Genomic DNA, 15,516 nt, shown 5'->3' with positions numbered 1-15,516 from the left:
TTTAAAACCCCGCTGGAGCACCAGGCTGTCGCAAGAAACGGGGCATCCGAAGCGATTTGGCACTTACACGGTTGCCGCGACCCTCCGCGACAAGCGCTTTTATTCAAAACTGATAAGAAAAGCAAGCCTCCCCCCGCACCTATGCCAAGCGACACCGGCCGGTAAGGGAAGGCTCACGTAGGCACACGTACCACCGGCACGATGAAACCCCCACCGTGCCGCCGCGTCGGTGCTGCCGAGCAGAGCAGGGCTCCCGCCTGCAGGTGGGCAATATGAAAAGGAGCGGGATGCGATGGAGTGCTGCCTGCCCACGCCAAGCGTAAAACTTAGAGGAGGTCGAAATCCCCCTAATTTCATCCCAAAAGCTCCCGGCAGTTTTGTGCTACAGGGGCCTTAGGGATGGAGCCATCGGTAAAGTCTTAAGCCAGTACAAGCAAGCTGCAGTCGGAGCCGTGCAGTGCTCTAAGGACTTTAAACAACTTTCCAAACGCTACACAAATCAACCCAGGAGTGCAATGCAATGCCTGCAAACGTCTTCAACATGCGTGGCTTGGAAAAGACCAGACTGACTTGCTTGAAATCTGTGCTGCTTCCCTTCCCTCACAAAGGGTTAAAAAAAAAATAAAATCAAAAAGCTGATTTTTGAGTCCCTCCCACCAGTTTTTAGATCAGAAATGCAGAGGTGGTATCTTTTTCCTTAAGCACCAAAACAAATTAACCAGTGCAGTTCCACTTCAGATATAAAATAAAATAAAAATCAGCTTGGAGCTGACAGGAAGCATGGAAAATTTAAGGATAAAAGAAGAATGTCTGTGAATGCTGTAAGACTCAAAAAAGGGGGAGGTAGGAAGCTGAAATTCAATCTCACATGCTGCATTCAATACGCAGAGATGCTATTATATAAAATAAACTGTCTCTAGGTGTTTCTTTAGGTTTATACTTGCGTAAGTGAACTTAACTCCTGTGAAATACGAATGGCAAAACTTGATTTTCTAGGGCTTGTATCATCCTAAAATCAGGCGCATGTTCAATTGATGTTCTAAAGTAAACAATAATCCAAAAGACTACAGTTAAAAAAGAAAATGCTGGAGAAGCAAAACCACCTTTCCGGTTTAACTCAACAGCCATCCAAAAGCACGCGGGCAGCCTGAGCGGAAAAATACTGAACCATCCTGCTGTCAATCAGCTCCGAAGGGAGGCCAGGCCCTAACTGGGCACGGCAGCAGCCCAAAGCTGCTCTGGATTATATGGTTTGGGTCAGAGGAGGCAAAAAGCATCAGCCCCATCCCCAGTGCCATCAACGGGGAGGTGGTGGCATCAGAGCTACTTGCTGGCTCACGGCTTTGGATTCAGCAGCAACTCCTACACAACAATGTTTAATTAAAGTGCTTTTTAAGCCTGATTAACTGAATTTCATGGAAGATGAGGTTCTAGAAAGCACCCATCTTTACTGAGCAGGTAAGCACTGATTTTACTTCCTATTAGATCAGACAAGGGGACTGTGGCGAGGAAGTCTCCTTGCAGCTCCAGCAGCTGTCATCAGCTGTGGCTTTACCATGTGTAGTCATGAAGGAGATGGGCCGACAGACACCTCCAAAATTACATCGTAGGGGCAAGCGCAAGCGTACACTTCACCTGCCACCAGCACGTGTTGCGGGGTCCTCACGGGCACCTGCGTGTCTGGAGTTGCTCCAGGTTTTTGGTAATGAACAAGAACAACGTTTGCCTCTGCGCACCTTGTTTTGAGATGACAGAAGGATTTGAACATATAAGATGTCAGAGGACCAAATCCTTGATATCTAATAGGGTCAAATTTATATATAAATAAATCTCTCTCTCTCTCCACACCTATAGGCCAATACAAAATGTAAAAAGCTGAGAAATTAAACATAAAACCATGGTGAAGAATGAAAATGCCAAGCTCTGCCTCAATGCTGGACTGCCACTGCATTTACTGTGGCTAGCAACTGAAGTCCAAATGACTTGAGAAAATGCTCAGAGGCATATTTATTTCAATCAAGTTTTCAGGCAGCAGAGCACTGTTACTCCTAATTAGTTATTGCTTTTGAAAGCAAGTATGGAATTGATTAAATAGATACAGACAAAGTTAGGTATTTGGGGCAGGCTGCTGGAAGGGGCTGATCCTTCCCCACCGATGTCGATGGAAGCTGGAACGACGTAGTGGCTCCCAGGAGCACGACTGTGGCCAGCAGGACCTGGGCGTGCACAGAAGCAGTGTTACGGGCTGGGGGGTCCCATGTGCTGGCTGACGGGTCACACGGAAAAGGCAATAAGGAGCTCACAAGCTCACCTTCCCTTTCCATGGGTGCCAATCCGGGTTTGTTTCCTCTATAATTTCTCCCCAGTTTGTGGGGACTAAGTATCCTTCAGTCAAATTTTGCTGAGATTGGCTAGTGAGTTCATAAGTAATTGCAAAGAGAGGGAAATATTCCCAGCAGAGGGGCTACATAGTCTTGTATGACTTTTTCCCCTAAGAAACCAAACTAAAATCCATAATTCAAACTGCATGTGCACATAAACATTTCCAACCATGCATATGCATGGGCAAAAGCAGTACTCGTTAAGACCTGAAAAGGTACAGATTCATAGCTGGAGTGACATCTGTGCAGAAAATACCCATTTACCCTACTGCTCCACATTGCAGAGATACCTGCAAACCGCTAAAATTAAATACACAAAAGGAATTAGGAAAAGAAGTTGGCTTGCAAGTTGTCGCTGCTCCCTCATGTACTGTAATTAAGTTCCTTACCATTTTCTTTCACCCCATTAATCAGGATAGTTTCTTGGTCTTCTGAGGCACAATCCTGCTCTTGTTGGTCATCCATCAATTTAACCTCTTTCTGTTCACTCCATGCCCCACTGCATCTGGCCAACCTGCACATTTCCAGAAACATAACCACAGTCAGTACAATTCCCAGAATCAGCTCAAGGAACCGTGAATAAAAAATAACAACAATAAAAAACCCCTGCACAACCTCATATGCTGCCCTTACCCTGCTTAAGAGGACAAATACTATTTATTAAGGCTATCGTATTTTCACTTTTCCACTCCAAAAGCCAAGTCCGATGTATTGCGGCAAGGTTAAAATGCTATATATCACCATTTCCTTCCCCAAAGTCCTTCTTTAGAAGGTGAAGTGATACTTTGCACCTCTGCAGCACCCTTCATGTCACCCAAAACTGCTTTGCAAAGGCAGGGGAGCGTTATTATCTCCAGATGGGTGAGCAGAGACATAAAAAGGAGAGGACTCACCCCAGTTCAGACAACAGCAACTCTGCGTTGGAGTTGGAAGCGAAACGCAGATATCCCGAGTGACAACTGCTCGCACTAGCTACTGCTCTAGTCTTCCAAGCGCTGGCAGGTATGAAAAACTCCCCAACAAAGCAGGTTTGGGGGAAAAAATATCTCTAGTCTCGTTCTTCACTCAAAACACTTCATCACGAGAGTTCCTTCCTTGGAAGCCTCGTTCCCCTGACACCTACCACCGCCCACGCCGTCGCCAATGGGTGAAGCTTCATCTCGGTTGTATGACCACCAGTCGAGGCTGACTGGACTTGATGGTACTTCTCCGAAGCAACGAAACCGAGATCAGAATCAAGCCCAGATTTTCTCCCTTCTTCCACTGAAGATCCCCCCGTGTTAAAACGATCGCTTGCCTAAGGAGAGGGAGACCGTGCAACAGAGAGATGTGGCTGAGTTCCCAGGCACGGGCGGCACAGGATAAGCCTCATCAGTGCTCCCGATGGGCAGAATTTCACCTCTTTGACTGTAAAGTCAAGTCAGAATCTATTTTTTTCCTTCAGGCAACTTGAACTCAACTTTTTCTCTCTCACAGAACAGGTACTAGATTGAAGCATTATTTTAGGGGTTTTTTTTGTTTGGCTTTGTTTGGTTTTTTTAAATCAACATTTGTCAATGTCTGATCTTCCCACAGTATTCACTGCCCTGGGTTCAGCAGCCAAACTTCATTCATATTCAGATTTGCAGTGGAGTCCTCTTAATTAACGTGAAATCTTTACAACCGTCTTAGTAAGTGAAACCTTCACTGAACTTAAAGATGTTGTGACACCGAGAGTAAGATAAGAATAACAAGCATCAGTAACTCAATTCCTTTGCATATTTAGAGGAATATTTAACTAACCCTGAGAGTTTTACTTTGATGCAAATCCGTATTTCAAAGCTCTCAATACACGAGTCAGTTTGCTGCAGTAAGACCCCTCTCTCCCGCCAGCACCCCCCCACCCTCCCCACCACCCCGGGCTCCCACAGCGGTTGAGAAAAGCTCCAGCTGAAGCATCGCTGACGTGTTGTAACAGGAGCGACTCGGAATGCCAAAGCACAGATCAGGCGTCATTGGGAGTTATTTCCATGCAACTTGAAGAAGATTAACTTCTAAGTGTGAAAGCTGCTCTGCGTTTTCCAGTAAGTCTACAACTTCATGCCTCCTTGATAATATCTCCTGCCTATTAAATGTATCTTAATTAATATAAATATTAATAAATTAAGTGTTTAAAATATCTATTAATGAAAACATTAATAAAATATCTTACGCCTCAGGAGAACCAGAGGCTTCTCAGGCGACCAGAGAACCACCAGTGGCCCCCCACATGGGCCAGCATGATTTCTGGGGAGGGGACTGTTTGCTGCCTGAGGAAGCTCTGGGAGAAGGACAAACTGAGTTGAGTAAGGAGCTTCAATAGGTTGTGACCTGGTAGATGTGTTTTGCACACCCTGATGGTTTGCCAGGTGGGAGAGAAATGTGCAAAGATCTTCCATTTCAATTAGCCGTGGGCAGGTAGGGTTGGAGGATGGTGCATTTGGCTATGCACATTTACAGATCTGAACCTGTTGCTCGCTTCAACGCACTTGGTGTGGATGATGGGACCATCATCTTCAATGTACAGACACGTATAATTAATGTTTCTGCATACTCTGACCTCCACCGTCTTTCTGAAGTGCAGAGGTGATGCTCCGATAGAGGTTCTGTGCATGGTCACCAGCAGATGCAAAGTAAAAGGGGAGAGGCCCTGCCATCGCGCCTCACTTGTGACTATCTGTAGCTGAGGGACTTCTGCATTCAGAAATTACATCCACAATTTATTCTATTAATTTCTCTAATTATTTTCACCCTGTTGACACTGCTGCCCTCCACCGCACCTTGCGGTAATGTGTGTGGCAGCTTCTGTGCTGCGTGAAATGGACCTGCTTTTGTTTGGTTTGAACCTGCTGTCCTCCAAAGGACGGGCCATGTTTTCGCCCAGAAACACAGCCTCAGTCCTAGAAAGGACTTGGACTATGACCGTCATTTAAATATTTAATAGTATTTATATTCACAGGAGAATCACGGCAACATTTCAAGTTACCCAAGTACATAAGCCAAATTGGGATACTACTGAACTCTTCCTCACTGTTCAATGTTTAACCCGCAGGAACCAGGTTGAGGGGTAAGAGCTGATGCAGCGCTGCTGTAGAAAGCTTCATCCTGCAAGTCAAGTCTTTGTTTTATCAGTACGATAAGCTGAGACCCGCAGTTGTAAGCTCAGAAGCACTAGCATCTTCTCTGCACAGCTTTGCTGACCTGATTTTTGCCTGGGTGTGTTGGTTTATAGCTATTTGGTGTAAAATGCCACAGGTGGCCTGTTTTCAACCGGTAACATAATCACAGCCATATTAAAAGTAATGGCTTGCAATGAATAAAACATAGGACAGAAGCAGAAACAATAATTCTCCAATAATGTAAATTTGTCACTTCCAGCACACAAAACATCTCCGGAGAGAAAATAACAACGTGGACATAAAACACTAGCAAGCTCACCAAGAAAGATCCCAAGCATTTTAAAGAAGGCATCATCCTATTACCGCTGGGACTTCCACCGGAGGAGGAAGGAGCAGGGTCTTACGCGTGGGTTGCGTGCCTCTCTGCCTGCTTGCTTCTTGCTCTTTCAGTTTGTGGAGTCGGTGGTTTGACTGCGGTTTGCAAACAGGTACGTGAGGGAGGCTTCTGCCTTTCCTTACTTCTGACAGACACTCAACGGCCAACCTTCAAGCAGAGAGCAGGGCTCGTTTGGGCAACAGACTGAGAAGGCAAGCAATGGGCAAGCAGCCAGCCAAGCAAATGGAGGCAGAAAAAGAGAGTTTATAGGTGGGGAAGCCTGTGGGACTTTTAATGTACTACCGTTATTTTTTGGGATGGGTGCGCGTAAGGGGCAGGGAAGCGCAGAAGGGACGTTTCCAGTGGATGCGATCCAAAGGCTGGAGAAGACAAGGAAGATGACGAAATGCAAGAACGAGGAGGATGTGCCTGCGGACAACTATTTGGCTCGATTGCAGTGACTCAGAGAGCAGAGCTGAGCTCTAGAAACGAACTGGAAAGAACTGAGAAGAGTTCAGACGGGGGATCTTCACATACGGTCGGAGAGAGATGAAGTGTGAATGAGAGACAATCTGAAGTTTGCAGAGACCTGCTGAACAAGAGGACCTTTCGGGAGTAGCGTAACCATGAAAGGTCAGATCCCAAGAGGGACAGGGAGAAACACCGGCAACTGTGAAAGAAAAGCTGACAAAGGGGCTTGACGCGACGCAGAACAAGAAGGAACAGAAGCCTAGGAATAACAAAGAGGAGGAGAACAGCTGGGTCCCTGGGAAGAAAAACGAAACCGAGAGAGGTCTGGGGTATAAAGGTGATGGGCAGAGAATACACCGGGTAGCAGGAGAGCACAGAACACAGAGCCATCTGCGGACAGAAGTATAAAAGGGAGAGAATATGGATTTCAGACAGTGTCAGGCCATTGAAGAGATACAGGACTGGGGTGATGCTATTATGAAGAACTGACAGGAGGAAAATCAGTCACCAGCTTGAAGTTTATGAACTTGACTGGCGCTAGAGTGGATGGAGGAAGAGGATGGCGGGTGGAAGACAATGGTCAAAGACGTGGAGTCAGATGAACTCCAGGTCTCTGGAGGAGGAGGGCAGGAGCACAGCTTGGCAGGCTGTGCTTCGAGGACGGTCACAGGTGGTTCAGTCGTAGGGAAGAATTCAGAAATACTTTTCTTGATTGCACCATGTACTTTAGGGCATTGGTCTGCTAAGATCACAGCTGGCATGACAGAGAAAGATACTGGCTACGAAAGGAGATCAAAGGGAAGAAGTCGCAGAAAGCAAGCAGTGGAGCTAAACAATAATCCAACTGGTTTTAAGCATGAGATGGAAAAATTAATGGACAGAAGGACAGGATGCAGTTGCCCGTGATAGCAATACACAGGACTCGGTGACCTGGAGAAATCCCTTTCAGCCCTATGACTCATGTCAGGTGAAAGACTGCAAAGTGCCTCAAAAAAACCCTCAGCATCACAGCTGAGAAAATTCTCCATTCCTCACGGTTCCCGTCAATTTTCCCACTGCTTGTGCTAATGGGGTTGTACAAAAGCTGTTAGCGACTAGATGGCGTGCACAAGTCTGGGAGAATACAAACGCAGCACCCCAAACAGACCCTCCACTGTAAACCTCCCGTTGCCTTGTGAGCCCGGTCCAGATGGCCAAGTAACCCAAAGCACTTTTTTGTTCTGTTTTAAAAACCCACATGACACTCAAGAAGTTTTTGTATTGCCGGAGTGGAGGCAGACGTGGTCAGAGAACAAAAGCCGATGCCCCAGCTGAGGCCCCACTAGCTCCCTCTGCTCCCAGCCCCATTTAGAGGCAATATCCTGGTAGAACATCCCTTCATCAGTTCTCTGGAGTAAAAACAGATTATTTCTTTTCCTATAAATTCAACAGGGCATGCAAAGCAACAGCAACATGAGCAATGCTCCCTATAGGAAATGAAATCGAGGGCTGCAGGTTATTTACCTAGAACAGAGGAGGAAACGCCTGAATTACAAAGCTAAAACATCTGCACATGTTTCTACATTCATCTCCAGTTACATAAATGATGGGCCTTATGTTCACTTAAAACTGGCACTTTTCTGCACAGCTTGGATTTAAGCATGTTCCTACTAACATTAATTTTACCAAGGCGAAAGGGGAAACACCACCAATTTATGCAAGCACGAGGGAAAAATGCATCCGCTAATGCCTGTCCTCTAGAAAGAAAGCAACAAGTTGCTTTGCTGCTTTGTCAGCCAGAAAATGTCCGTTTCCCCCCAGTATCGCATGGAGCTGTCCTGAATGGATGTTTACACGGGCTCCATCCCCTTGCTGCTGTCAGAGGTGCCACGGGGAGAGGACATGCCCTTCAGCCTCCCCAGCTAGGAGAGCCCTGGTTCCCCAGATGCCGGCCCAAGGAGAAACTGTGCCAAGGGATCTGCTGGAGAGATTTCCTCCCCCGAGAGGACCCTCCGCAGACTCTTCCTTGGGAAGCAGCAGTGATTTGGCTCACGGCATTTTCCAGCAGAAGCAGCGATGGTCGCAGTGACGCCCTGCAAGCACTTACGGGGGATAAAGCCAGGCAGCTAGCTATGACTGCCACGTAATCCAGTGCTTGGCCACTTTATATATATATATATCTCCAGAGCTAGTTGAACATCTCCTCGTTCATATTTCCTGGGCACCAGCATTATACTTGTTGAAGCCTCCCAAGCAGAGGAGAAAAAAAAAAAGCTACCAGGTAAAAATAATCAGCCTAGTAGACTGACTGAAAGCCCACCTACACATACAGGAATTATATTAGATGGATGACTAGATTATGGGTTAGCGATAGCTGTTCCATAATTAAAGTTGCAAGAGTGTTTCAGCTTAAAGCTGAATAAACAAAAGGTCAGTAGCACCCAGACAAAACCCAACGTGCCAGTTCCTATTTACATGCAGCTTTTACATACCGAGTGCTTTTATTTGTTGTAGATCATGAGGGTAGAGGGAGTATCCAAAGTGAAGGAAAACCTTTTTATGGTGGGGGAAGAAAGTGAAGAAGAAAATGTGGCTTTTTTCCTGCAGAGTTGTGAATAAGCGCAGGTGTTCTATATATGCAGTTGTATCTTTCAAAAAAAGAACTTTAGAGAAATTAATTACATGTCAGAGCCTCTGACAGGTCTTTTAAGAATTATGATACTTTTGAATGAAAACATTATATACTTAAAAAGAAATACCATGTAAATGTCTCTGCGATATTTACATTCAGTGGAGTAATAGTAGAAAAGAATTCAGCTCTATCTGTGGTTCAAATGGAGGCCAAACATGCCATGCTCTTCCTAACAGCGACATCTCCTGCCCTTGCAGGACTTCATTAGCTCTCCTGCAAAAGCACAAAACAGAGTTCAGGGGCACCTGCCAGGAATCAAGGGTACAGAGAAAGAACCCTCTCCCGAAGAGCCAGAACCGCTTCTCTCCCCGCTCCGGGCTGCATCCCCGAGCGCACAGCTCCTCTCTAAGGCAAGGCCACCGCATCCCACGCCTCCTCCCGCGCTGAAGTGGGCAGCAAGACCTCTGCGGAGGAAAATATCCAAGCGGTTTTCTGTTCGGGTTTTTTTGTTGGGTTTTTCTTTTTTTTTTTCCTCCTTTTTTTGCCTTTTAGCCCTGACAAAACCTGGGCAGGACGTAGGATAGAGAGCTGCCCGTGGAGAAAGCGTGGTGGGGCAGCGATCCCGTCACACGCCAGGAGCTGCTGCAGCGATGCCAGGCTCAGCGTTAGCTGACCTGAAGGATGCTATTTTCCTACCAGGTTCTGAAATTCCCAAATCCCTTTTATTCCAGGGATTCCATTTGATCCTTGTTTTTTCACTATAATTTTGTAACTGGTGGGTGAAGTGACAAAAATTTTCACTTGCCAGCAGATGGGGATGTATTTTACTACTAAGTCTCTAAAAGTACCTCTCCAAGTAAACCTGTTTTTCCAAGAATTTACATTTTTATTTAGGCCAAGGGTCTCTGAATTTTGCCCAGCACCATGACAAGAAAAAAATACAAAGAGCACACGAGGTTTCCAGAACCGAGAGGTTTGGAAAGGTGAAGTTCATAAGGAAAGGTACAGTGTGAAACCATCCTCCCACTCTGCCCATCGTGAAGTGCTTCTCCGGTCCATGAAAGGGATGTTGGACTTAAGGGTTCTGGTTTCAAAGTTATTTTCCCAGGAAAATCTCATGAGGAAATCGTATCTCCCAGCAGTTCCTTGGACTTTCCCTATCAACGATGGTAAGCATGTGGGAGAAAAGGCCAAGTGAAGGAGAAATAGAAAACAAAGGCGGCCTTTGTGGGTCAATCCCAGCAGTGAGACATCTAAAACCCTTCAAGAAGGTAAGGTTTGATAGAGTCAACGTTAGCTGAGAATAGGTTCGGTAACCTAGGTATAAACACAGATAAAAGCCTTCAATTAGGAATAAATCTAGGGGAAAAAAATGAAGTTGATAAAAAAAGAGCTTGTAGAACAAATAAAGAACACAAAAACCATGAAGAGAAGAAACAGTTTAAGAACGAGTGTGTTCCCAGAAGGTGTAAAGGACGGATGGCTTGTTAATATTCATAGCAAGCCTCCACTTTTTCCTCAGCTAAAAGCAGATGCAACAATTATCGCAGAGCCTGAGCCCCAACTCCAGCAGACCCCAAGATACGATATTAAGAGCAGACTATTTTAGAGCCGACTCTGAAATAAATGACAGTTTCTGACCTTACTCTGGGAGGACAGAAGGTGCAAGTGTTTCAAGACCTGTCACAAACAACTTTAAGGAAAAAGGAAGGAAGTGAACAAAATTATAGCCTTCCTGACAAAGCATACGTAAAATACAGAAGGAGCTTTCTCTGTAAATGTATTCTTACACATCAAGAACAGCAGTATATCATAAAAGGAAAAAGGCAGCAATTAAAATCCTTGAGAAGCTGAAACACGAGGGAATGTCTGAAATACGGTGTCTTTCAGCATAATACCGTACCATATTAGGGAAAGGATAGCTGTTAAAGCCCAAAGATGAGAGTACCAAAATGCAAAGAAAAACAGTGGAGAATCATTGCACTACGGGTGTGCAAGGGACGGGTGTGAGACGGGGCAGTAACTGGGGAGATGGGGAACCTCGTGGGGAAAAAAAAGTCCAAGTAGTAAAGTGGAGAACAGAGAGACTGAAAAAATGGGAGGAAAAAGGACAGTACCAGTCCAAAAGCAACACTGGCCTTGGATGAGCACAGCTCAATGCCACATCCCAGAGACGGCAGTCGAGAACCTGTTAGAAAGTTGATGACTCAGGTAAGGAAGAAACAAATATCCCTTTTCACCAGATGTGGGAAGAATTTACACCGTGGGACTGGGGAATTATTCCCCTGGGAATAACAAGGGTGAGGAAATGCAGAAGCCCAGGTAGAGTCATGAGGGTTTCAGTGAGTACACCCGATTTTAGGGTCAAGAACCATAAAGAGGATTCCAGGCTACCAAGAGCAAGGGAGGACTATTAAGAAGAGTCGCGGGTTTCTCTTTGGTCATCCTCTCTCATTTTATAGAAGGCGAGGAAATTAAGCAATAATTAGTGTCACCAGCTGCATAGTTTTGAAAAGCACTGGCAAGCTGAGGGGTAGATTTTCATCTCCTGAAAATGAAAAAGAATACAAACTTGGTTTTAGCTGTGATGACCTAAAGTAAAACCATCTCTATAATTATTAAAAAAGATGAATAGCCTTATCCAAAGAAAGACGGTTTTACAATTGACGACAGACAGACCTAGTATTAAGGCATTGGTACAAGCCTATTAAAAAAATATCAGTGATGAAAACTGTCACAGGTACAGCTGCCACCTTGCTCCCCAGGACAGGCTTGTAATTTTATGAGCTAAATACATCCTTTCTGTCTTAGCAAGCAGGCTGCTGGATGAGGACTTCTGGTCCACCTGACCAAAGGTCACCTCAGAAGAAAATTAACAGCAGCAGCTACCCAGCCAGGGTTAGCTCCTTCTTTTCACAGCTTATTAGGATTACTAATATATTTAGAGAAGCAGAAGTTATCTTTGTCTGGGATGGGATGAGGGGAAGGCAAGAGAGGATTTTAAGGATTTCCTAAACTTAGCTTTTGATACATCAAGACTGTAAAGAACAGAGGAAAAGGGGATATTTCTTGGAAGAGCAAGACCTGAATATATCTGAAAGAGGAAGAACCCTGATCTCACATCTCCACGGCACAGGCACATACTTTAGGACTTGATACACTCTATATAGCTCCATGAAGGTCATAAATCAGCTGGTCTCATTATTTTCTAGCAGACCTGACTTCAGTAGACGGGAATTCAAATATAACCAATACTTGGGGATAGCACACAGCTACCCCATGCTGCCTCTCAGCACAAGATACATACAAAGATTTTCAGGAGTATCTAAGAGCAAATCAATAAATTGTTATGGGAGGCTGGCAAGGCCATGAAGAGAGTGAGTAGCTCATTAACAAGGCGTATTAACAAATCATAAGAACACAAACCACCACCATCAGCAATATATCAAAAAGCAAAACAAGAGCCAAACCAGAGTAGCCCAGGATTGAGGCCCTTCCAACCCTGGGGTTCAAAACCTGGCAGAGTGGTCCCAAAACATCACCCAATACTGGAAATTAGAGGTAAATTGACTGTTGTGCAAATTCATAAAGCAAATAAACCTTATTCTCTGAAACAAATACTAGGCGAGCCAAAGAGAAGCTAAAAAAGGTTGTCAATCCTGTTCAGAAGAGATACTGAAGAAAACAGATATTTCACTTCGGAGAGAAAACAGACACTTTTGGACAACTTTACAAAGGATCTCCTCTCTCAACTGTCTATTTTAGCTTGTGTGAGAGGTAAAATCCTGCCTCAGCCAGAACCAGGAGAGAAAGTCCTTAAACGACCCCCCAAGGGAGGGGGAAGCAGATACTGCCACTTATCCAAAGACTGATAAGCAAGGAGATCCACACTGGTTTACAGCTGAATTTTAAGGGCTCTGAAATGTTTTAATGGCTCTGATTAATTAGATTATGCATGGAGGAGATACTCCCTCCCACTGGAAGGGACCGAAGAGAGCTGCAGTAAGCATGTAGGTGACAGATTGCACCAACTTTCTGTCCTATAGACTCACTTCATCAATAGATGTCAATGCTGAGCGTTGGCCATCATGCTGGCAGACAGCCACGTTGTGTCCGAGTTGGGTGTGTGACTCCGGATCACTCGGGATTCATTGCAGGCAGACAAACTGCTGATAAAATTAAGAGGGCACTTAATGCACTACGTGATAGTTACAAAAATAATGTTCAAGGTACCATGGCAAAGTCTCGGGCCAAACTGAATGGGAAAAGAGCAATAAAAGCATTTTTCTTTAGAGATGAGTCGAGAATTTATATTTTTGCTTTGTCAGGAAGAGCTGGCATTGCTGTGCTAGCATGTGGGATTGCCTCGATGGGGTTAACATTAGCCCGCGGAGTCCCCGCTGCTGCCACTGCCCCATGCTCTGCCTGCCGACCCGCCAGCCATTATGGGTAGAAGAAGAAAAGATGCCCAAAGACAGTCCATAACGTTGCTTTTTGCCTTTCCTCCTTAAAAGCAACTGTATTCCAAACATGTAGTTTTCACTCAATCTCTGGATATAAAGTTAAGATAAATCAGAAATGTTAAGGGCCTGCATTTCTGAGAAAATTAGGCTGGAATGATTAAAACCCCCAACTCTCATAAATCTGCAAAGGTTGAAAATTCAGTGCGATACTGGGGTATTAACCTTACAAAAACACGAGGACCTCTCCAAAGCTAATTATGTATCAGTCTAGTCTAAAATAACAAAAGCCATTAAAGAATAGTTTGGGACGGAGATTTCTTGATGGGCAGAATTGCTTCATTTAAATTAACGTATTACCAAAATTCTCTTTCTGCTGCAGTATTTACGGATAGGTCTACAAGACAGTATCTTAAAAGCTTAGCAAACTCTTCCTGTGAACCTAATCAGGAAATATGAGAGACCGAGGTCAAGTGCATTAATATTACAGAAGCTTAGTAAGAAAGGGGATGTTTCACAGTCCCTTGCACACTGGGTACTATCAAATAACTCAGCTGAAGAATGGTGTGTAAAATTTTGTTTAAAGACATGGATTAATACGGAGCCAGAACAGCACGAGGAAATGGATTTCACAGAGGTACGCTGAAGAAAAGACTCACTCCTAAACTTTACAATTACCTCTTTTTTTGACTTCTTAAGGTTCCCTACCAGAAATATTCTCTTCTCCTCCCTCTTAACCACCAGGTTTAAAAAAAGAAGAAAGAAAAGAGGAATTTTTTTTCTGTACAAACTTGTAATATACTAAAGTTTGGACTAAAGAGGGCAATTAAGCTCGCTGGTGCTAGAGGAGGATATGAAAGCTCATCAGGATATTTGCAGTAACCCTAGTGGGTTAAACATTTCTCTTTTCTAATATCTTCAAATTAGAAATTTTATAGGAAAAAAGAAATCTTAGCAAAACTCGTTCGTCTCTTATTAGCAATTAGCTGACATGGACTCAGGATGAAAAGTGTTAATTTCTAAAGTATACATAATTTTCATAAAAGCACAGATAGGAAGACCAAACAAACTGAGTGCTTGGCTTAGGCACAGGAAGAAATTAAGCTAGAGCAACGGGAGGAAGGGCTCGTTCCTCCCGTATTTTCACTGCATCGATGATAAAATGCTAAAATGTGGGCCATCATCGGCTTTGAGAAACTAAGGAAAGCAGATTGCTAGAAAAGAGGCAAAGGTGAGAGACCCCCCCCAAAAGGGGTGACATTCCTCACAGATGTGGAAGACAAAAATCCTTTAGCCATTAAATCCAAGTTTCTAGCCAGATCCTTTGAATATTCATGAACTACTTGAAGTTTTACAAGGATTTTTCCTTTTTATATACATATAGATGACTATATTGATAGCAGATGGGCTCTTCCATATGATTTCCTTTTTAAACTTTCAACTTCATGCAATTCCTGCATATTCCTTGTGCTGGGAAAGGAAAGTCTCTGCTTTTAGCTCCAGAGTACAAAGCTGGGGTTACTTCTGTTCATTTGCTTTTGCTTTCAGAACATTTAATTACACAACCGGGTAGCAGCTTTTAAATACATCATCATCGTAATTTTTTCCCAGAGACCACCTCGGTGTATTGGGTCTGCCAGGCAAGAAGAATCTAAAAGTGACTTACACTTATAGAAACTATACAGTATCTACCAACTTACGCATATTTTCATAACAGAGTGAGTAGTTTCCTATAGCTGACACGGTTGGACCACCAAATTTTACGGGTAAAATAGCTTCACAGTCTCATCCCGTGACGTGCATCTGAAGGAGCGAATGCTTCGGACTAAAAAGCGAATAAGGGTAGGTAGGAAAAGCAAATGATCAAAACACTTATCACACTGGGAAAAGAAGACCTGATAAGGAGTCTGAATTGATGACAATTATGAGATACCATCCATTTTTAGCTAATAATTCAGAAGAAGGATGAATTATTTGAGGAATAATATGTGATCATTTATTTAAAGACTTATTATAATGTATATGCTGGAGGAAGCAGAGTTAAAGTTGTATGAACACTTTAACGCTTACATTTCCAGAT

At 44.1% G+C, this 15,516-nt stretch overlaps 1 protein-coding gene across 5 annotated transcripts in view; it reads right to left on the bottom strand.

The window, feature by feature from the left end:
- Window positions 1-15,516, bottom strand: part of NEXMIF (neurite extension and migration factor) — a 167,735-nt gene that overhangs the window by 6,576 nt on the left and 145,643 nt on the right. For 4 of the 5 annotated variants that reach the window (XM_029996413.1, XM_029996412.1, XM_041119028.1 and 1 more), the window contains one exon: window positions 2,771-2,895. In XM_029996413.1, the coding sequence (XP_029852273.1) occupies window positions 2,771-2,846 (76 nt within the window). In that variant the 5' untranslated portion in view covers window positions 2,847-2,895. Of the gene's footprint in view, window positions 1-2,770; window positions 2,896-9,103; window positions 9,201-15,516 lie in introns of those variants that run through there. The other variant, XM_029996414.2, reaches the window with a different exon arrangement.

The sequence above is a fragment of the Aquila chrysaetos genome, chromosome 21, assembly GCF_900496995.4.
Source record: "Aquila chrysaetos chrysaetos chromosome 21, bAquChr1.4, whole genome shotgun sequence".
Classification (NCBI taxonomy): Eukaryota; Metazoa; Chordata; class Aves; order Accipitriformes; family Accipitridae; genus Aquila; species Aquila chrysaetos.
Note: the sequence above shows the minus strand (reverse complement) of the source record. Positions and strands in the feature narration are given on the sequence as shown.